The sequence below is a fragment of the Elgaria multicarinata genome, chromosome 1 (genome assembly GCF_023053635.1).
Source record: "Elgaria multicarinata webbii isolate HBS135686 ecotype San Diego chromosome 1, rElgMul1.1.pri, whole genome shotgun sequence".
In the NCBI taxonomy this organism is placed as follows: Eukaryota; Metazoa; Chordata; class Lepidosauria; order Squamata; family Anguidae; genus Elgaria; species Elgaria multicarinata.
Window position 1 is genome coordinate 19321281 of NC_086171.1, and position 24242 is coordinate 19345522.

Genomic DNA, 24242 nt, shown 5'->3' on the forward strand with positions numbered 1-24242 from the left:
AGAAGTACCTTCTGTGAGCAGAGCCCTTTCGTGAATGGAAGGCAGATCCTGGATCCAACTCTTAATAATTTAAATTAGATTCCACCTAAAATAATACATGGCACAAGCCTTATACCAGGGTGAACTATTTGTCCATGTAGCTCAGGATAGCTTACACAGATTAGAAGTGGCTCTGCATGGTCTCAGAGGAGTCTTTCACACCATCTGCTGCCTGGAGGTACCTTAGTTCAATGGCAGAGCACTTGCTTTGCACGCAAAGGGTTCTGGGGTTTCTCCAAGTAGGGCAAGAAGAACTCCTGCATGAAACCCTGGAGAACCACCAGCCTTCACGGTCAACAATACTGGATGGACCCATGGCCTGACTCCATCTAAGGCAACTTCCTATGATCCAACGTACCTGGTCCTATCTTTAACCAAAAATGTAGGATCTTTTGTCATTCCAATTCACAGCATCTGAAGTTGCAGTCTTTATGGGACAACGACTTCACTGCCTTAATTTCATAGGGGCAGCTGCTTGTGTAAAATTCCTTCAAGTTTTTCATCAGGTTTTGTTTGTTTTTAAAAGAAAGTGTCAAAAGGAGCTGCTGTTTGTAAATAGCTGCTTTTATTGACATGGTAGCTTTTCAGTTTCTCACCCTGGGGCTCTTTTACAGAAATTGCTCCTTATTTTCATCAGGAAAATGAAGCAGGAAAGACATCACACAATTTTTATTGCCTCAAAAAGAAAGATATGAATAACTGGTTCCAAAATTTGCAGCTCTGCTTTTGAAATCATTTGGCTAGCTTAGGCCACAGCTAGACCCAAGGTTTATCCTGGGATCATCCAGGGTTCGCCCCTGCCTGAGCACTGGATCCCCTGTGTGTCACCTAGATGAACAGGTTTGACTCCTGGACGATCCAGGGATAAACCTTAGGTCTAGCTAAGCTTAAATTGATAGGACCCAACCTAACGGAGTGGAGGAAGATATGATAATACGCACTTACACAGGCCCAGTAATGCCAATCAAACTGCCCCACATAACCGCCATGTCATAACAAGAGTTTGAAACATGTCTGAATCATTCAGTTTGGTTATAACAAAACCATAAAAAAAGCATATACACTGTGGACAAATGGGAGGTGATGGGGTGGCTGGAGGGGATTAACAGAATTGGGGGTGGGGGTAGCCAAGACCATATGGTTGTGCAACTGTTATGAAAAGCAGGGTGGTGTAATGGTTAAAGCATTGGGTTAGTAGGATTGGGGAGATCCATGTTCAAATCTCTAGTACTCAGCTATGAAGTCAAATCAGTCACCAGCTCTCAGCCTAACAGACTTCAAAGGGTTGCTGTGAGGAAAAAAAGGCAGTGTGGAGGAGAGAAATCATGTGCCCTGTGCTTCCCAGAGGGAAGGTAGGAGATAGATAGATAGATAGATAGATAGTAGAGAGGAAGAGAAAGAGGAAGCAACCAAACTTTAGAATAATATATGAAATACTGTGAGGGCATAGGCAAGTACTACAAGACAAGAGACTAAAGCATTTGATTTTTTAAAAGTTTAGACTAAAACAAGAACATTTCTAAATAAACAAAAAGCTTTTTAGTTTGATTTTAGTTTAAGTGACATGACACAGTTATAGAATTATGTATGGTGGAGATTCTCCACACACCCCACCCCTTCCTCTCTCGACATAGGGGGCCAAACAATGAAACTGGTCTGCAAAAGACTCAGAAAAGGAAGTAGCTCTTCAGTTCATTCACAATCCACATTTGGAATTCGCTGCCACATACTGGCTTTGACAATTTTAGACAGGGATGGGGTAATTCTTGGTTTCTCAACAGCATTTGCCCTTAATGCTCAGCAGAACCTCCAAGTTCAGAGGCAGGTGTAGCTTTGAATAACCAGTTGCTGGGAAACAACCACAAAGGGCAGCTTTTGCCTTCATGTCCTGCTCACCGCCTTCCTGAAGAGGAGACACTCTGGGAGAGGGGTTGCTGAACTAGATAGACCAAACCTTGCTCTGATTCACCAGGGATGGTATGTTCCTACAGTGCAATGGCTTGGGGAAAGGCAGAGGTGTGGGTGAAACGGATTTTTGTGTCCGTTATAAAACAAATATGAAGGGATACGGCCCTGTGAGAAACTGCCTTTATCTGAAATGTATGCCAAGGGCTGTGGGATATAAATCCCATCGACCTTGACTATGCTGGCTCAGGCTGATGGGAGCTGGAGTCCCAAACCTCTGGAGAGGAACCAGGTTAGGGAAGGCTGCTAGCATCTCAGGGCCCTTTGGCGTTTGGTTTACGATATCTTTTAAAGCAGCCTTCCCCAATCTGGTGCCTGCCAGATGTATTGGGACTACAGCTCCCAGTATCCCTAGTCAGCCTGGTGTGGGTGTGTTTGGGGTGGGTGTTATAATCCAGCACATCTGGCAGGCGTCAGGCTGGGGAGGGCCGCTTTAGAGTCTGAAACGTAGACAAAGACCGATTCACTCAGGAGAATCTAGCCGCGAAGAGGACGCGTTAGAGAGAGTGCGGGAGAGACAGCGAGGAAGAGCGCCACGAGCCAAGAAGGGGCAGAAGAAAGCGGCTCCCCCGGGCAGAACGGGGAAGCCCTGGAGACGTCGCCCCGGAACGGCATCCGTCCCTCCCTCAGGCTCGCCTCCCGTTACTCACAACTCCTCCAGGGGGGCTGCGCGCCGCCGCCTTCTCTCGCGAGCCCGCCGTCCTCACCGCCCCGCTGGACTGCGACCCATTGTTGGCGCCTGCCTATCACTGCCGGCGATTACGCCCACTAGTGCTGTGGGCAGCCAAACTCCCAATATTGCATTTTCAAACACAGAAGCCACTTGCAATATCCAGAAATCATTTGTTTGAATTTTGCACCTGTTTACAATAGAAAAGCAGCTACATGCATTCACAGAGGTTGTATATACACAATAGTTGTGCTTCCATATCATTCTTTGAAGTCTGAGGACCTCCAGTGTACTATACGTAGTATTACCTGCCTCTATTTATCCATATCTTTAAACCATGATAAGAATTTGAACATCTGAACATTTCTAAGAACAGATTACCATACAACTTGTTTAGTTCAATATGAAATCATTTCTTTGACATAAACCTGATCTTATTCATGGATAGCTAGCCCAAATGCACACTTACTGAATTGCTGGAGAGGCAAACATTAGCTGGTTGCAGCAAACAGTGTCATGTGGCACCTTAAAAATGTATTGGAACAGCAGCTTTCGTGAGCCAGAGCTCAGTGGCCAGAGCTCCACAAAACATAATACAATAAATGTATTTTTAAGCTGCCACAGGACTACTTATACTAGACATCAAGAAAATGGTAACACAGAGATCTCAACAGAATAAAATATGGATTACATTCAGAAGTCTACAATTCCACTAGCTATGCTTGTCATGGCTAGCAGTATGAGGGAAGTCCCAGTATTCCTCTCCAGCATGGAACTGGGGATGAGTGAGATCATCCTTACAATTGCACAGAAAGAGCCTTGCCTCCTTCTCCTGCTCCAAATTGAGAATAGAACTAATTAAGGTCTTAGAAGCCCATTTCAAAGCCATTTGCAGGGTCCTCAAATCATAAAAATGGCGACCTTGTCAAAAATAAACCATTGACAACCAGACTAACAGGAAGATCCACGCAGAATTGTTTTGGAATACGTTTCACTGAGCTCAGTGGATCTTACTTCCAAGCAAGAGATCAGACTGAAAAAGGAAACATCCCTCTCTAACTACACCAACTTTTTTTTTAAAAAAAGCCTCTGATTGCTAATATTTCTTTCTTCCAAAGAAATCTCTCCTCTAAGCACACAATGAAGTCAGCTAATCCACTGTGTGCATTCCTATGGCAACAGAAATACAACTGTACAAGCAGGGAGGGGAAAAGAGATTATACAGATGTCCGCAGATTTCTTGAACATAATCAATGGTAGCAAATTTAAAAGTGTAGTCACTTGTACTATTGATTTTAGTTGTTTTCCATCATTTTAAACCCAACTTCTAGTTACTCAACTTTTTTTCTTCTACCATCTTGGCTGCAAACAGAATGTAGAGGTTCTCCCCCCCCCCCCCCACAAAGAAGACGCAGAAACAGTGTTCAGAAAAGGTTTATTGCATTTGTTTCCCCTATGGAAGCATTGACAGAATTGAAAAGATGCAGCATTCACATTATTTTCAAAACGAGACAGATCTATTGGCCTCCTCCACTGACTTCTCTCCCACTCCATGGCTTTGATTCAGTCTAAAGAATAAATGCAGCAGCCCAGCTTATTTGCAGTTCTATCATTTTAAAGGGTGTTGTTGTTGGTTTTGCAATTATTCCGAGGTTTCCATCAGTAGTGGGGTTTTTTTTATCCAAAATATATGATAAAAGTCCCTATCCAGATACAAAATAATCAGCTTGGATGTAATCTCTTCTACTTGCTTCTTTTTAAAAACAGAATGCCCTCTTGAAGATCTCTCTGCTTCCCATCCTTACTACATACACGGTTTGCCATCCACATAATCATGACAGAAGGCATGCATGATTTTTTTTTTTAACACGTGGCATTTCCCCAATGTAAAATATATATATATATGTATAAATATAAAGGAGAACAAACATTTAGAGATATAAAAAAGGTGGTAATGTTTTAAAAAAAGAGAGAACAATGCTGACATATCTATACAAACATTCTGTGCTTATGTTTTTATCTGGACTTGCAAGCCTTTTCTACACATGAACACTGTTCAATAACAATCCCTCAATTTAAAAAAGCAACCCAGGACACACATTATCTTGCTATTCTACACATTTAACTCCATATTTCTTTCTCCTCCAATTATAAGGCATTACAATCCACACATATTCACAAAAACTGTCCATCCTTTAACCTAGGAAGAAAGCATTTCCTGCTAACCAGAGAAGGTATGGAATCAAACAGTGCAAGAAAGAATCCTTTCTGTAGCTGTCCAAAGTACAATAATGTAATGTACAGTAATGTTGGCAATATGTTTTAAACAATAAATGCTAAGCAATTTTGTTATTAACTGGCCCTCTTGTAGGATCACACTTTTATCTTCCATCTTTCAGCTCTTAGTAAGTGAGGCTTAAACTTAGTGGGAAATTGTACCACAACACAAGGAGAGAGTCCTTACTGCCAACTAAAAGCATCATCTGCCATCAAGAAGTCCATAACATTTTATGTAAGAAGATGGTGGCACTGCTGGCATAGACTGTCATTTGGATGTCAACCATGGTGAAAGGACTACTCAATCAATATGGGTGAGTAGGCATAGAAAAAAGAAATTCCCCTTTACATTAGTCATGTCAGAGAAAGCAGACGGAAAAACAAAACAGGCCAGTAAAGTTAACAAGTTAAAAAAGAGAAAGGAAAAAGCTTCAGCCACCAGAGATGGAGAATTACCAAAAGTTTTCAGAATACAGGGCTGCTTTTTCTCTGCAATGATCAGCCATTTAATAGGCATTTTTCTCTGCAATGATCAGCCATTTAATAGGCAGTTTGTAAAAAAAAATTGCCTTTTCATTTGAAACATTCATGTATAATAACCGAAGTGCCATAAATGCAGTTTTGTTTTAGTGGAAATGCTGTTCATCAATTCTTAGACCACATACTGATATGGGTCTGCTTTGCCTTGGTCTGGAGTAGCAAATGGGCTAAGCCAAACTATAGAGAACGGATGGCCAAATACTGCTTTCATGTTCATCCATTTTGTTTTTTTAGCCCATCTTCTCTCTTCTTTTTTCAACTGTTCTATTCCCTAAAACAGAAATATGACATTTTCAGTCAGGAACTTATTTTTGTAGTTCTGGTTTTGGGGAAAAGAGTCACACTTGTCTATCCTTTATCAAATGGCTGGAGCAGGAAAACAATCACATTTTTAAAATATATATTCTTTGAAAAAGGATAGAAAAACAAAAGACAAACCTGTAGCAATTAATGAGTAAAGACAAAATCACACAGTTGTCATGAAAATTTTCAGAAATGCCGTAATACCCTCATCCAAAAAAAGCACTCAATATGGCCATCTTACGTTTTTATCAAAAACCCCTCAAAATCCCCTCCATCTTGAACAACTTTCAGGTTCTCCACAAGCAAGTTCAAGAAGTGCCCCAAGCATCAGAATCTTTGAACTAGCAAAGCAGAGGCTGTCAAGCAGGGAAAAGGCTTCCAGGATGAGGTGTAAGCATGTTGGTGAGTGAGAAAGGAACAACATTTAGTAAAGATGAGAGGCAGAAAAAATGTAGGCCCTTTTTAATTTCTAGTTTGTAGGTTTCTAGTTTGTTAACTGCTTCAGTAGTAACATTAGCATTTGAGATTAAGTCAAGACTATAAATGGACTATTTTTTAAGCAAAGCAAGATCACAAACCAGATCAAACCATGGTTTAAGATCCTGATTTACAGGCAAACTCCAGTCGGTGCACACCAGTTCAGCAGTTTCATACAGAACAGCAACCTATGGTTTGCTATGAACTGGGAACAAAAGCCTCTAATCTCCATTGCATGAAAAACCCGTTCTTGTAATGGCAAAACACAGTTTGCCATGATGTCTGCATGCAGCCATTATATACTTGAAACTTTCAAAAGTCTTCTCAAATTTAGTAGTCATGGTATGAGAGGATGAATCTTTTTATGGATCAGCAAATGGTCAAAAAAGTTGAAGCAGAGGGCAGTAAATAGGCAGTGTTCACAATGGAGTAAAAGAAGCCACGGGGTTCAGATCCTATTGAAACCAGTGGTATTTAACTTGTTTATAAATTGTCTGTAGTTAGGTAGCCAAATTGGCAGAACGTACCGGGGTTATTCAGGATGGTGAAATCCAAAAGCAGACTGAAGACTTTCTGAACTGGTTGAATGGGTAACAAAATAGCAAATGAGATATGTGCAAAGTAATGCATGGGCTAACGAATTCTAACCTCATATTAATCTGAATTCCACAGTTTGGCAATACCTTTAGTAGGATCAACCAAAATGCCACAAATGTATGCAAACTACTGAATTCTCCAAAACTCTTCATCAGACTAGGTCGTGTAAAAAGCAAGAGAAGTCTGAAAATCTGTTGTGGCCATGCAGACGGCAACCAAAATGGAGATTTGAAGTCTGAATAAATTAATATTGCAGTATCGGTTTACACCTAGCAATGCATTCTGGGGCAGAGAAGAAATGGCTGATCTCCATTTCTGAAAACAAAAGTGCTGACTGTAACTCAGATCTGCGTCTTGACTTGGGCAAAACACTCAAGTTCCTGAGTTTGCACCAAGCAGAAGTACAGAGAAACAAGACAGTACTTATAACAGCAGTGGTGGAGGTTAATTTGCACTAAGTAAAACTTCATATCTACATTCATGGGATCTGATTTACCATGACTACACAGGAAAGGGAGACTGCTCACTGAAAATGACAACTTAGTATGAAGAAAAACAAAGGAAATTTGAATGTTGGAAATTGTTAGAAAATAATGCAATATAAAGTTTCCAGTTTCGTAATATTTTTATATCAAATTCAATCATGCAGTGACATTTCAAATATCATGTAGAGCTCTAGTTTCCCTCTCCGAAAAAGATACAGCAGTGGAAAAAGTTCTAAATAAGAACCATGAAAATGATCAAGGGATTGGAGCACCTTCCCTACAAGGACAGAGTAAAATATTATTTGAGGCTTTTTAGTTCATCAGAAGTGAGGAGAGACCCACATGACATGACAGAGCAGGAGTAGGCAACCTGGTGCCCTCCAGGTGATTTGGACTATAACTACCATCAGCCCCAGTCAGCATGGCCAGTGGTCTGGAATTATGAATTGTAACGCAAAACATCTGGAGGGGCACCAGTTTGCCTGAGAGAGATTTATAAAATTTACTTTAAAGAACTCTCTAAAGATGATCACATGTATGAGCACTTATATTTAAAGTGTTGGTTTTAATGGGCCTGTTCAGAAGACACCTTAAACCCTGCAGGTTAAGGTTTTGGGTTGAGCAGCTGGGTTTAAGGTGTCTTGTGCAATGCATTTTGCTAAACCCTGGTCACTCACTAACCACAGTCGTACCGTCTGAAGCAGGGTTACCGGCTCTAACCGTGCCTTAAAGTGTGGTTTGTGACAGCACAGCTTATGGTTACTGCTAACCCAGGGAACCCCAGTTTCGCTAACCACAGAGCCTGAAATGTCATCTGAACAGGCCCAATATTTAAAGTCCTAATTGGTTTAGGATTTAGGAAACTTATGCTCTACCTTCTCCTGCCCAGACATGCCCAGATATTAAGATCTTTCTGAGAAGTATTTCCCTATGTGTCAGGGAATAGTTTCAGCACTGCAATGGGCCTTGTAGTTTGTAGCTAAGATTTAATTAGAAGTTCTCTGGAAGAGTTTGGGCCTATTCTGTCTGTGGAATGTCAGAATCTGTGTGAGCTTATCTCTGCCAGTGTTCTCAGAGCAGAGAAGTGGGGAGTCACTTTACTCCCCATGGCTCAGTCTTGAGAGGCTGGGAGAGCTCTCTGTGAGAACCTGACAGAGTTGGGAGAAGGAATTTGCAAAAGAGTCACCCAGACTGAAGTGTCATCCTGGAGGGCTGAGCAGTGATGCCCTGTTTGGACAGGGGCCTTGCTGAAAGGCCAAAAGCCCTTTTCTGTCAAGTGGTCTAGAAGAGATGTGTAACAGTCACGCCTCCCTTTTTAAGCTGATGCAAAGGATATTTACCAAGGCCATTTAAGATCTTTTAGGATGTGTTTTTTATGCATTATGACTTCCCCAACCTGTTTTACCTTTGTATGTTGCTTTGGGAGTTTGGGAGCTGAAGAATAACATTACATTTTCATAATATGAAATATGAGTGACACAGAGAGAAATGTCCAAGCAAAGAACAGAATCTGGATCTTCCAATGAGTATAGAGCAAAAGATCTCTTCCTCTGAGCTTTCCCATCTCAATGTAAGGTGCAGATAATCCATTCAACAATTGTTGCTTGTGTCTGTTAGGATACTTATCCCAGTAAACATGGACAGAAAGATCTACTGCTTTCAATGCAATTTACTCAGAAGTGTGCATGCTGTTTTACAGAAAAATCATAATCAGGTTTTTACAGAAGTAACTCCTAGGAGGAGTATCTAGGACTGCGGCTTTGGTCATTTGTTTAGGATTATATTGCACATTATCTAACCTTAGGAACTAAATTTACAGATATACCTGAAGGGGTGGAGTAAGAGAGATTAAATGATGACATGACAGATCAATGTATGCAGTTTTAGGCATATATGAACCTATTGGCACAAAGCAATTTACTTCCCAAGCTAACCTTCCTCCCAAGGCAAACAACAAAAACTGATGATTAAATATTTGGTGATCATGTATATGAACAGCCCTTTCCAGAAGCTGCTAATAAACATTGCTTGTACCCTAACCCTGCTCATTCAAAACTGCAATTAAATTGCTATGCATAGCTGTATGGCAACCATTTTTGGAATGAGGATCAATAAATGAACAGGCCTTTTCATGAAGCAAAACAAGCAGAAGACAAAAATGGCTCAACTTGCTTGTGTGTTGGGGACAGAGCTGCATCTCTTTTATGGCTCTTCACCAAAAACTACCTCAGACAAGTTGGTCAGTGCAAGGAAGTAGAACTTTCTATTGGGAAGGAACCAAGGAAGCAGGACAAATGACCATACCCATCTCTCTGCATACTCATCAAAACTTACAGACATATCCCTCATGTCATACAGAGATTATGAGAAGATGTTTGACCCTCTTACATTCTGAGCTATTCACAGATTTCGTGCGGGTGTTCTCAGTGAAGCCTGATATTACACTGCAACAGTACTTCAGGATCTTCCATTGAAAGAGGTTCCATTGAAAGAGGTTCCATTGACAGAGTCCTAAGGTATTTACTTGAATTTAAACACACAATTGCCTTGAAGTACATTTTGACCTGATTTGTACATAATGCTAGCCCATGGTTTATTTCACCCATGGGTTGTTAAATTCTGATTCGATGTGATGTGCAAACCCAGCTGCACTAACAAACTATGGATTGTTAACCGCAAACTACCCAGAAAGAGAACCCATCATTTGTTGTTGGATTGTGAACTCTTGATTGTTTAAACCATGGCTTGTTGTTATGTATAAAGCTGGAACAGTGGATTGGTTCATGGGTTGTTTCGTCAGGCAACAGAAGTGGTGGGCAAGAGCGGTAAAAACAACACCTAGCTGTTAGACATGCCAGTACTACAACATCACACAAGCATTTGAGATAGGAGGAGGGAAACAACCCTGGGACTGAGAAAATAAACCATGATTTGTTCAACTGTCTGCTGGACAAACCTTGGCTAACAAATTATGGGTTACCCATGGGTTAAACAAAATATGGGTTAGCGTTATGTGAGCTTTCTACCGCATATTTCATATCATCCTTGCACGTCACTATATCAAGGTGTGAATTCTAGAGCAAATTTGGTTCCTGGAAGATTCCAGCCTCTGTTATGTGAGATTATCTATTCTATGAAGTGATGGAACACTGAAAAGTAATTTCAATTACAATTCAAAGAATATTTTTCACAAGCGTCATATTTTCATTCTCATAAATGCCCCAACCTACCTCTGGAGTATGCTTACTGATTTTGTTAGTTCCCTCACATTGATTACTACCTGCTAAATCAAGGAAGGAAAAACCAAGTAATGTTTGTAAAAACGTACTCACCGTTTCATCAGTGCAGATGGAGTGTACCTGCGTTCCAAACATTACAGATGTGAAGATGAGAAAGAGGAGAGCCTCAAAACACAGGAGTATAAGAAGGATCACAGTAGTCGGTGGAGAGAAAGAACTGCACTCTGTGAAAACAACGTGACAAAGCTTTGAATACTCTTCACAGAAACAGAGGCAATGGAGTATTACTCAATTTTTAAGTACACAAAGCAGCTTATAACACACACACACGCACACACACACAGAGCAAAATATATTAAAAATTACTGAATTAAAAGGCCCCAATCATAAAAAGCAGCAATTAATACAGCAGCAGAATTGGATATTAAAGGCCCATGTGAATGGTGTTAGGAATAATCAAGGTCATATGTATTTCATAATCATACCACCCAAATCAGTGAAGGATTGGTAATTCAACTACCTCAAAACCTCCGCATTAAGTTTCTAAAATAGCAAGTTTCTCTTGTCGGCAAAGACTAGCTTGATTATGTGAAAGCAATGCAGGATGAAATTTCAGTAGTGGAAGTTGGTGGTGGGGAGTTGTGGTAGCGAAGTTACAGAACCTCATGCACAATGAATACATAATTTGCGTAATTTATACAGGTCTCCAAAGGGTACTTATATAAGTTAAACGATACGTGGGAATTCTCAGCCCAACCTACCTCAAAGGATTATTATAAGGATAAAATGGGGGTGAGGGGGATCATGTATGCTGTTTTTGGCTCCTTGGAAGAGGGGTAGCATATAAATGTAGCAAATAAAACGAAATGTTTCTGGGATGTGGCTAAAGCTTACCCATACTTTAAGGTAACCTACGGAGTCCCTTCCCTAAGTGCCACTTCATGTTGACAGTCAGAAGATGACTTCTACAGAAAGCCTTATTGGGGGTATCCCCCTCCCCCCCAAACATGGAGCATTCTCTCCGGGGAAATTTGCCAGGTGCCAACATAGTTTTCTTTCTATCACCAAGTTAAGACCATTTTGTTGTCCTGCACCTTTTAAATTTTACTATTTTAATCCCTGCTGTATGTTGGTGATTTTAACACCATTTATTTCTTGGCTGGTTTTGTGTCCTCATTAATGTTTGCAAACCTCCAAGAGAGCTTTGGCTGTGGGCTGGTATAGAAATGATGATGACTAATTTTATCATGCTGGCTTGATGTTTCTGTAATTCACTCTGATGGTTTTATATTGTGTTGTGGATTTTAAAGCTTTGTGTATTTGATTCTATTTTAACAATGCCTGCAGAAATTGTCTTTCTAGGCATCTTATAAATATAATAAATAAGTAACTTTATTAACAGAAGATTTAGCACTGTGCCCCAAATGGGGACATGACTTAAAAATAAATCTGACTGCCAGCTATAGAAAGTACACACCATGTCCTTGTGAAAGACTATGCCAAGGATGCAAGAAAATTAAGACACAATTATTAGTATTACTCATTTGAAAGCAAAAAATAATAATCATGCTGTGATGGCATGCAGGTTCCTTTTCCAATTAAACGCTTCTCCAGGGGTTTGACCTATTGTGCATTCTGCCATTTAGAGATAAGACATTTTATCATCATGAAATGGATGAGTACTTCCTTCATAAATGGTCAAAGTTTCCAAGATGATGATGATGATGATGATTTATTACATTTGTATACCACCCCATAGCTGAGACTCTCTGGGCGGTTTACATAGGATAAAAACACTTAAAAACAATATACAAAAATTTAAAATCGCAAAAGCATACAATTTAAAATCACAAAAACATACAAAAACAAACCCAGGCTAAATGCCTGGGAGAAGAGAAAAGTCTTGACCTAGCGCCGAAAAGATAATAATGTCGGAGCCAGGCAGGCCTCGTCAGGGAGACTGTTCCACAATTGGAGGGGTACCACAGAAAAGGCCCTCTCTCTTGTTGCCGTCCTCAAAGCTTCCTTCGGAGTAGGCACCTGGAGGAGGACCTTGGAAGTTGAAGACAGCAGAGTGGCATTCCTCTGGTCCCCTTTCCCAATCAAGGTTTACTGCACACAGGTATACACATATGTAGAAGCAGTAGCCAACCAAAGGTGCATGAAGGGATAGAGGAGGGGTTGAGCAGAGACTGGAATAAAAACCCACACCCCTTAATTCTTCTCTAGTATTTTTTTCTGCTCATTGTGATGTGTCCCCATGAGGACTATATGAGCTGCAGGCTCAAGCATACCAACTCCAGCCTCCTAGTTCTACCCAGTCACGTTTGTTGTCATCTTAATTATGAAGCAGAAATTGATCTTTAACCCCACAAATATTTATATATGTATGTATTTAATACATTTACATACCTCTTAAAGAAATTTATCAAAGCCATGTACAATAAATGTCATCACGATAAAATACAATGTAAGAATCATTAAAAAAATATCCATTTCATATTTGAAAGAGTAATCAGTATACTTGATCAAACAAAAAACTCATATGGAAAAGGCCGGGTGAAAAGAATTGTTTTTAGCATGCACCTAAAATTCACAGTCATTGGAACATTCCTTTATTCCTTTTAGGGGAAGGGGCAATTGGACTACAGGCCTTTTTCTGAGCACCCACCAGATCAACCCAAGGACCATGCTGAGCCAGGAGAAGCACCTCCCCTAAAGACCAAAGGAACAGGGGGAGAACAAAGAATGAGGCAGTGTGTTGTTTTATTTAGCACTAGCTGTACCCTGCCACGCGTTGCTGTGGCTCAGTCTAGTTAAATAGAAAAGAAAGAAAAGACAAAGCGGATGTTTCTAATATGTTTAATTTCACAATGCTTGTGGATATACAATATTTTTAGTTGTTCCATTGTCTGTGTAGATATAGAGATTGTCTGGTTTGCCGACTCTAGAACACGCAACATATAATTGTCCATGTGGGAAGCGATCTGTGTCTAGATCTAAACCGCACAATTCTAAAGATTGGCCCTGAGCTTTGTTGATGGTGATTGCAAACGCCAATCGAATTGGGAATTGCAATCTCTTACATTGAAATGGCATATCTGTTGGAATCATAGGAATCATTAGTCTGCACAACGGGTTCTCTGCTACTGGTATTGCACTAGAGGATTGCACCCTGTAATTTACGTTAGCACTGGTGCGGACTTGGATACTGCCCAATATGAAACAGGTCTCACCGTGCAGATTAAACGTAATTAATATTTTACTTAGAGGAACATTTCAAAGTTTCCAAATTGCTAGGTGGAGAAATTTTATTGCAGATGAGTTTTTTGTTTGATCAAGTATAAGGATTACTCTTTCAGATATGAAATGGATTTTTTTTAGGGATTCTTACATTGTATTTTATCGTGATTATGTAATTTATTGTACATTGCTTTGGTAAATTTCTTTAAGAAGTATGTAAATGCATTAAATACATATGTATGTATATGTATGTCTTTAATACATTTACATAAAGAAATTTACCAAAGCAATGTACAATAAATGCCGTAATCACAATAAAATACAATGTAAGAATCATTAAAAATATAAATATACATACATATATAAATTTTATTGCAAACATGTATTTGAGCTGGTACAATCTTGTGAGAGCCATACAACATCCCATGGCCAATATATGAATGGGTATGGTCTCGCATGCTTCTCCGTGAAGTGTTTCTCAAAGAGGGTTAGGGAAGCACCCAAAGAATGATTATGTCTAATTGATGAGAAGCTGAAATAGCCTCAGTTCAAGCTTTTCCAAATATGAGGGTTGTGACCATACAGGGATTGCTACACAGGAAGTATGAAATCACGAACAACTGCTGGCTGTTGAAAGCCTGGCTATCTGATACACAACTGCAGTAAGGATAAGAGCCAATTCTTTGGGCCTGGACACCCTCCTGCTTTGGCAATAGTCTAGATCCAGAGTACGAAGAGAATCTTCCCCCATACAGTTTACTAATTTGAAAGGAAACAATTATGTCCAATTAGTTTAGAAAGCATTACACTTGTTAGTACTCACTTGTCCAGTCTTCTTCAAAACAATACAGGAAGTGAAATCCAACCATGATAAGGGCATGCAGGGAAATTAATGCTATATACATCTGAAAGAATACAATTTTGAACGGTTAAGAAACACAGCCTCGAGAACAGTATCTTTATATGCACAATCCTACTGTATGGTCTGGAGAATATGGATAGGGAGACATTTCTCTCTCTCATAATACTAGAACCCAGGACTATCCCATGAAGCTGACAGGTGGGAAATTCAGACAGATAAAAAGAAGTACTTCTTCACACAACACATAGTTAAACTATGGAATTCTCTACCACAAGATGTAGCGTTGGCTACCAATTTGGATGGCTTTAAAAGGGGCCTGGATAAATTCCTGGAAGAGAAGGCTATCAAAGGCTACTACACCGTGCTACCTCCAGTATCTGAGGCAGTAAGCCTATATACACCAGTTTCTGGGGAACATGGGTGGTAGGGTGCTGTTGCACCTCTATCTTGCTTGTGGGTTCCTGGTTGACAGCTAGTTGGCCACTATGTGAACAGAGAGCTGGACTAGATGGACCCTTGGTCTGATCTAGCAAAGCTCTTCTTATGTGCAAAATACAGTGAGGAACGCTTCTAGTGATGCCATGTCTAGGAGTAATGGTTTCATAGGACTTTATCCCAGAGAACCCTCAAATGAGTGGACCCTACATCCCATGCAAGTACTATAATCAAGAGATAGCATCTTCTATACATATGAAATATAAGCAGCACAGGAATGTAAGAATTCATTCTCTGTACCTAGTTTCTATTGCTGAAATTTCCTCCAAACGTCAGCAAAGAATTTGTTTTGCGATCTTATAAAAGTAGTTTATGGTTTTTTTTAAAATTAAGTAGGCATTTTGAAGTCAGGATAAGCATGCAGTTCTTTGTTCACACATCACTATGAGTAACAAATAATTGTTGCTAGTGTTATTCAGTCTGAGATACTGTATAGGATTGCAGTTAAACTCTCTCATTAGCAAGTTTTGTATAGTGGATTATATAGTGGACAATTATCCTGTGTCACATCCCCCCACCCCCCACTCCGCCAGTTTCCCTGTGCAGCTACTCTGCCATAATTTAGTAAGAAAACTACACGCTCACACACACAATCAAGACAGAACAAAGCAATAACGAAGATTTAAATAAGCCCCAAGTTGGCTTGCCAGTTTTTAGCTGGAGCTGAAATCCAAGACACAGCATTCCGAACAGATAAACATTATTCTAGTCCCCATGATTAAAGATTTCCTTATCTTCAGCCTCATCTCCTAAATTACTTCAACCAGAGAATGAATAGACCTAGATATAGCCAGCGGAAAAGTACCTGAGTTAAATGAATTGAACAAGAGGTCCATTTTTCTCTAACAATACTGAATGATGCAGTGAGAGCTTGTGGGAGGGGAATTACTCTTTCATTAGATATATTATATGCTATGTGATAAGAGCATATTTCCCGCAAGTCAGGCGAAAAATGTTTAAAATATGATGTTAGCACATTATTTTAATGTAATTGTAGAATAAGAATTGGAAAAGGCCAGAGGCAATCTAGTCTCAGCCCCCCTACACAATAAGGACCACCACCATTCTCCCCTCTTCAAAGTGAAATCAGCATGCAATCTTGAACACAGCCGTGCTTAAGTTCACTGTCAGTGCATGGCAGGAAGTGCACCAAAACCAAATAGCACCAGATGATTCAAGCAACAGAGCCAGATCACACTTGACTGGGGAAAGCAACGCAAGAAGTCTCCAGCCAATCAACACACACACACAGAGAATTCTCAATATTTTGTTACTTCAAAACAAAACAAAAAAACACACTGCTATAACTGGCACTCTCATTTTGTTGCTATAGTATTAGTTTTTCTCTTTTTTTATTAAGCAAACCAGACCACTTTGACAGAGATAGTGATATACTTTGATAAGAAAAAATGTAGCAGCTGATGAAGTAACTGGGCTTCAGAAGTTCCGAAGTATTTTGTGATATATGGAATGAAGAGGAAAGCTGATAATGCACACTTCGATTTTATTAATTTTTAATTACTTTGCCTCAAACATTTTGTAATAGTACTGTTGTTTCTTTTCCCAGGAAAATTACATGGTAATTATTTAAGCAGGTAACCACAGAAATTGAGCAAGTCCCACTTGTAGTTTCAAGATTCCTGTTGAACAACTATACAAAAAACTCACTCGGTGAACTACTTACGGTAAACAGTACAAAGTACTTCTGGTTATTCTCTCCTACACAGTTGTTAACCCATGGACAATGATGATCCATTTTCCGTATACATCTCTTACAAACACTTTAAAAAAAAGGGGGAGGGAGAGGAGAACATACAGATATTATAAATTGAGACGTAATCCCATCCACTTCGAAAATTCTGTCTTCTACTGATCTTAGATCACCAGGGTGGGTGGGATCCCCTTTACCAAAAGCTACTTTGCCTTTCAAGTTACCTAAACTGAGGTCACATTATATTAGAAGCACAACATCATTCATAATTGAAGGAATATCAGTTGGATTTGGAGCAGCATTAATAAGTGATAAACTCTGCCGAAATGCCTTCAACTGGCTCAGACACTCCTGTTTTGATTGCAACCGTTTGAGTATATTTCATCAGAGAGGTCTAATTTGATTCTGTTTTGTTCCAAGTTCAAAAAGAAGTTACTTAGGACAATTATAATGCTAGATTCCCCTGCCCCCCACCCCCCGCTCTTTTTGACAGCATAAGGCCTGCTTGTTTGAAGTGCAATATGCAGTTAGACCTCATGCTGCCATTTAGCAGTATAAACTGTTCTCATGGGCATGTGTGGCATTGTGGTTTATTGTGTCCTGTTGTCTCTCATTCACCCACTTTTGGCTGTGTAAAGACATCTGAAGTTGGAGAACAAGGGGTGGGCGTTGCTGCAGGGCAAGTTCTAATTCCTCCTACTTTTGCTCCTGTACTGACACACATACCTAGCTCCAGATCAAAAACTGATAGCTTCTCCTCCCTCCATGCTTTAGACAGACTGTCAGCTTCACTGATTGATTGATTTTTGCACAAGTGCCTGCATGTTATCTGCTCAAATATTTGTTAAAGCTTTCCCCAATACACACACACACACACACACACTTTTAGAACTGTGAAAACTGATATGGGAAGTTGCTTTGTGACTGACACAAGGGACAACTAACCAGTGTTATGCACAGCCTTGCTCCAAGAATGAGGGAGGGGGGAGTTCCTTTATAAGTGACACAAAATCTGACCAATCAGCACAGTACATATCTGGCTTTTGAACCAAATGAGAAAGAGTCCCCTGAGCCTGATCCAGGCAAGAAAACAATATGGGTGTGAGGAAATGTAAAATACACTTCTACAGTGGGCTCCTTGCCATCTTTGTTTTTGATCATACCCATTTTTGCCTGGAATTTACCTCCGATGTTTCTAATTTTCTGGAAGAGGTCTCTTGTCCTTCCTATTCTATTGTCTTCTTCCACTTCCGTGCATTGCTTGTTTAAAAATAATTCCTTATCTCTTCTGGCTAACCTCTGGAATTTTGCATTTAATTGGGCATATCTCCCCCTATCACTCTTGCCTTTAGCTTTCCTTCTTTCTTGGGCTACTTCCAGTGTCTCAGCAGACAGCCATCTTGCCTTCTTGGTTTTCTTTTTCTTTGGGACGTTTTTTGTTGCCACCTCTTGGACAATGTTGCGAACTTCTGTCCATAGTTCTTCCGGGACCCTATCTACTAACTCTAGTCCCTTAAATCTATTCTTCACTTCCACTGCAAATTCATTAGGAATATTAGTGAGCTCATATCTAACTGATCTGTGGGTCTTCCCTATTCTCTTTAGTTTGATTCTAAATTGGCAAAAATGGGTATGATCAAAAACAAAGATGGCAAGGACCTAACAGAAACAGAAGAGATCAAAAAAAGGTGGCAAGAATATACGGAAGATCTGTATAGGAAGGATAACAATATCAGGGATAGCTCAGACGGTGTGGTCAGTGAGTTAGAGCCAGGCATCCTGAAGAGTGAGGTTGTATGGGCCTTAAGAAGCATTGCTAATAACAAGGCAGCAGGAGATGACGGTATCCCAGCTGAACTGTTTAAAATATTGCAAGATGATGCTGTCAAGGTGATGCATGCCATATGCCAGCAAATTTGGAAAACACAAGAATGGCCATCAGACTGGAAAAAATCAACTTATATCCCCATACCAAAAAAGGGAAACACTAAAGAATGTTCAAACTATCGGACAGTGGCACTTATTTCACATGCCAGCAAGGTAATGCTCAAGATCCTGCAAGGTAGACTCCAGCAATTAATGGAGCGAGAATTGCCAGATGTACAAGCTGGGTTTAGAAAAGGCAGAGGAACTAGAGACCAAATTGCCAATATCCGCTGGATAATGGAGAAAGCCAGGGAGTTCCAGAAAAACATCTATTTCTGTTTTATTGACTATTCTAAAGCCTTTGACTGTGTCAGACTGTGGCAAGTTCTTGGTAGTATGGGGATACCAAGTCATCTTGTCTGCCTCCTGAGGAATCTGTATAATGAACAAGTAGCAACGGTAAGAACAGACCACGGAACAACAGACTGGTTTAAGACTGGGAAAGGAGTATGGCAGGGTTGTATACTCTCACCTTACCTATTCAACTTGTATGCAGAACACATCATGCGACGTGCTGGGCTTGACGAATCCAAGGCTGGAGTTAAAATCGCAGGAAGAAACATTAACAATCTCAGATATGCAGATGACACCACTTTGATGGCTGAAAGCGAGGAGGAGCTGAGGAGCCTTATGATGAAGGTTAAAGAAGAAAGTGCAAAAGCTGGGTTGCAGTTAAACCTCAAAAAAACCAAGATTATGGCAACCAGCTTGATTGATAACTGGCAAATAGAGGGAGAAAACATGGAGGCAGTGACAGACTTTGTATTTCTGCGTGCAAAGATTACTGCAGACGCTGACTGCAGCCAGGAAATCAGAAGATGTTTACTTCTTGGGAGGAGAGCAATGACAAATCTTGATAAAATAGTTAAGAGCAGAGACACCACACTGACAACAAAGGTCCGCATAGTTAAAGCAATGGTATTCCCCGTAGTAACCTATGGCTGCGAGAGCTGGACCATAAGGAAAGCTGAGCGAAGGAAGATAGATGCATTTGAACTGTGGTGTTGGAGGAAAATTCTGAGAGTGCCTTGGACTGCAAGATCAAACCAGTCCATACTCCAGGAAATAAAGCCAGACTGCTCACTTGAGGGAATGGTATTAAAGGCAAAACTGAAGTACTTTGGCCACATAATGAGAAGACAGGACACCCTGGAGAAGAGGCTGATGCTAGGGAAAGTGGAAGGCAAAAGGAAGAGGGGCCGACCAAGGGCAAGATGGATGGATGATATTCTGGAGGTGACAGACTTGACCTTGGGGGAGCTGGGGGTGGCAACGGCCGACAGAAAGCTCTGGCGTGGGCTGGTCCATGAAGTCACGAAGAGTCAGAAACGACTGAACGACAGTGGGCTCACCACTGAAACTATTTATACTTATACACATTCTCTCACACACGCACACACTAAACATAAATCAGCTGTTGGAGAAAGACTTCACACTGTCATACATGGGGAAACTGCTCAAATCATAATAGGTAAGTGAAAGGCAGTTGCCATAGACTGGATTATTGCCAATGTCAAGCCACAGAAAACACAGTTCACATGTCACTGATGTAAGTACATAATAGCAACAAGTGTGTCAATACTACCTGCAGTGATGTGCTCTGTCCGGTTTGATACTACAGCATTTTGGACACTTGTAAACCACTTGTCCTGGCTTTAGCTGTAAACTTTCTATGAACTCTTTTGTGGCATTACCTTTGGGCACTGCACCCTGGAAATGAAAATAAAGAGTTTTAGACTAGGCCCCCTTACAGAATTGTTGAAAACAGAACAGCAGTGAAATCTTAGATACATCAACCATGTTTTGTAAGCTAAAAAGGGAAACTGATGAACTGGCCTTAACGCCAATTCAAATGTTTCAAAAGTCGAAACATCTATCCAATTACTATCTGAAGCACAACAAGACATTCCCTATGGGGAAAATCGGAAGAAAGGTTATTGTTCACTGTACATACTGAAGACATGACAAGGAAGTAGCGGATTTGAAACTACCGGGATATAGGCTCGAGTTAAAATTCACAAAGAACTTCATAGCTATAAATAGTAGTACATTAATAGTACAAACTCTGTAGGGAACCTTTGAAGTCTCCTACTTTGGAGATTTTCCAGCCTCTCTAATTTAGTAATCTGGGGATTTAAGAGGTGCTACAGCTATATAACAGCTGTTTCCAACCTGGCGCCCTCCGCATGTGTTGGACTACAACATCCATAATCCTCAACCACCATGTCCATTGGCTGGGGGGTGATGGGAGTTGTAGCTCAACACATCTGTAAGGCACTGCATTGGGGAATGCTGTGTTACTATTTACATTTTTAACATATTATAGGAGTTCAATAAGCTTGATCAAAAAATGTGTTTTCAAATTAAAGAGGGTACTATTTCATAATTAGATAACCTTAGAAAAAAATCAGTAGCCCCGCCTGGGACACTGCAAAATATTCCAAGACAGAATGTTTGGTTGATGTGGCATGAATATTATAAACAATTCTTACCATTACTAATGGATATGCATATTGTATTCATACAAAGAAATATATGAACCACCAGACAACTGACCTATTTATAGGGAAAGTTTTTAGATGATTCTTTGCAACAGTTGATACGCTGGAGTTCAGCTGTACAAGCATACAACACAAGGAGCAAATCTGGAATTGGAGACCTAATTTAGGTTTTCGTTTAATCATAAGCAGTGACCAACCGTAGGGCTGTAAGCTCTACATAGGAAATGAGATGAAATGGTTTTCCAGGCACTTGCAGAAATTTTAATCATCCTGTCGCAATTTAAAACCAAAACCAAAACCCGGAATTGTAATGGAATAGTTTAAATTGCCACACCCAAACAGGCAGTTGCTTTATACCAATGGCTGCTTATGTGAAGCTGCACTCAGGCAGCTGCGGCAAGGCCAAGGGCCGATTCAAATGCTTCAGGTTTCTCCACAAACAGCAGCTCCATGTACACAGAGGCATGAAGGAAGTGAACGATATTGAGCTGCCATTTGTTAAGTGTAGCGGTACATTTCTCAGCCACCATGTTTTTGTGTATCATCACCAGGGAACATCACCTACGACCAAGGATTCCCTGAGACCGCTTTAACTGGAGTCTCACTGACCCCGATATTATTTCAATGAAGCGCTCAGATTTAAACACTAGCACACACGACGATCAGAGAGGCTGAACCAAAAACCATCTGATTCCTTTATTGTAAGAGAATGAATGTGGCATGGAACAGTGCAGGTTAGGGGAAGGGCTTAATTTATGCTTATGTCTCACTGGGGTCAGTTGTAATCCCAAACTGCAATGAAAGGTTAGGTAAACGGAAATATTCCCACAAATTTTGCTAGACTGAATTATTCTCCTTCAGTTTCATCTGTTACAATCTAGCATACTGAAGCCCATAGATAATATTCATTGGGGGAATAACACAGAATTCAAGACCGATAAAATGGGAAAGCAGCTTACTTATCTGTATTTCAAACCCATTAAGGCTTGAAATAGTACTTTAAAAGGGTCCACAGTTAAAATGTACTTGGATAAAACTTTGGCGTATGTCAGTAACCTACAACCCTACCAGCAGCAAAAAAAGCAAGCTTTTATTATTATTCAGAACGCAGTTTAGTTGCAATTTTCTGAAGAGACAGATACACAAGACAGGCTTTTCCTGCTTTTCAGTTTTCATGACATGACATGACACTAACATGATATGTACTCCTTAAGAAGAAGAAAAGGATAGACTCTCCCCTCCCTACACTACACTCTCCGCCTTTTCTTATTTAGAGGATCCCTCCTGTACTGCCCTGATGTCATCATATAGCTTAATTGAATAATGCACTGTAGTACATTATAAATTACATAATTAAGTAGTTAAGTTCTTGACACTCAAGGGTTTTATAGAAACGTTGCCATTTGGCCAACACTGCATATGCCCTGTAGGTTCTAGATTACCCTAAATCATCCTAAAAGAACAAGAGAAATAACGGTTAATATATTCAGCGGTAAACTTACTGGATCTGTTATCATAGCTCGCATGTGTGAAGCCAGAGCCAGGAATGCCAATGCATTGAAAACTATTCCATTGATCACACTGTAAATATAGTCTCTTGATGGAAGCAGCATAACAAGGAGGACTACAAAGTCAGCATACAAGACCAAAAACCAAGTGACGACTGCGCAGGCAATACCACAGCCATCTCGAATAAACCACATTGTTCCTGAGGAACCGTTGCTGGGAGGTGGAACGCACTTGTCCGGCTGAAGGTATTCCGGTTTCCTCTCAATATCTCTGAAGCGGTGGACTGGAGTAATCATCATAGGTTATAATGTCCATTCTTGGATCTGAAAAATATATTTTTTAAAAAAATGGTTCTCCATTTTACACACGTAACCAAGGAGATTTCCTTTTGACATGCAGCTCCGAGAGGGAATGCTAGAAAGAGGGAGATTAAAATAAAAGAGGGATCAGTAATGGAGGGGAGGGTTTCAGTAAACAAGAAAATAAGGTTTGCGACAACTTTTTCTTCATATAGTCTATAATCAAATAACACAGTCATGAAAAGCAACAGCTTATTTTACTGCAGAGAGAGAGAGAGAGAGAGAGAGAGAAGTAATAGAAGTCTTGGCAGAAGAGCTGTTGTTGGTGTTTGATCTTTGGAACAGAGCTGGGCAATCTCCTTTGAAAGGAGCTTCTGTACCCAGGCAGACAGTAAACATTTCAGTAATATTTCAAATCTAAATGGTCACATATGCCAAGGCAGCTATTGTCTAATTGAAAGTGGCTTAAAGATGACTGAAATAACAATTCACTTTTTAAATTGGGATGATAGCATGCCTTTTTCTTGGCCAGACAACCACCTAAAAACACCTGACAACTATTTACCACTTAGCAAATTTTAAATCTATATGAATTGTTAATGCGCAACTGCTTTTAATTAATAGAACTATTCCTCTATCCAAAAGAGCACTAGAAAATTGGAATCCCTATAAAATGTTCACATCTCCCCACAAACATGAAAACTAGAGTAAAACAACATTGAAAACTAGCATTGTTAGGAATTCAAATGCAACTAACAGTAAAAAAATTCCATGTGGAATGCCACCAGAGAAAAATCCCTGAAAACAAACATTCCTGGTCAGAACCTTGCCTTCTCAATTATGCTTTGAGTACATTTTTAACAGCAAGCAATTCAAGGCTCAGTGGATACTGGCTGAGATCTCCCGCATCAATCTTTAATATGTGTTTTATTGTTGTATGCCACCTTGGGAGGGCTCCTGCTCTGAAAGGCAGCCAAGAAATATTTAAAATAAATAAATACCCTCTTGGAAGAGCTCACCACTGAATATAGAGGAATTGCGGAAAACACAGGGAAGGCCACTCAGAACAGGAAAGCTGTCTGTTCTTAATCTACCTTCCACATG

The 24242-nt window shown here is 40.2% G+C and overlaps 3 protein-coding genes across 3 annotated transcripts in view; all 3 read right to left on the minus strand.

Moving 5' to 3' along the window:
- GSDME (gasdermin E) overlaps positions 1-2714 on the minus strand; it is a 43798-nt gene extending 41084 nt beyond the window's left edge. Inside the window, exon 1 of the mRNA XM_063119709.1 lies at positions 2655-2714. The gene's annotated coding sequence lies outside the window, so the exon portion shown is untranslated. The remainder of the gene's footprint in view (positions 1-2654) is intronic.
- Positions 1-24242, minus strand: part of CDCP1 (CUB domain containing protein 1) — a 451994-nt gene that overhangs the window by 335711 nt on the left and 92041 nt on the right. The window lies entirely within an intron of this gene.
- Positions 4093-24242, minus strand: part of ZDHHC3 (zinc finger DHHC-type palmitoyltransferase 3) — a 32519-nt gene continuing 12369 nt past the window's right edge. Inside the window, exons 2-7 of the mRNA XM_063124010.1 lie at positions 22833-23253; positions 20415-20539; positions 16877-16973; positions 14659-14740; positions 10686-10816; positions 4093-5762 (exon numbers count right to left, since the gene is read on the minus strand). Coding sequence (XP_062980080.1) covers positions 5604-5762; positions 10686-10816; positions 14659-14740; positions 16877-16973; positions 20415-20539; positions 22833-23138 — 900 coding nt within the window. The 5' untranslated portion in view covers positions 23139-23253 and the 3' untranslated portion in view covers positions 4093-5603. The remainder of the gene's footprint in view (positions 5763-10685; positions 10817-14658; positions 14741-16876; positions 16974-20414; positions 20540-22832; positions 23254-24242) is intronic.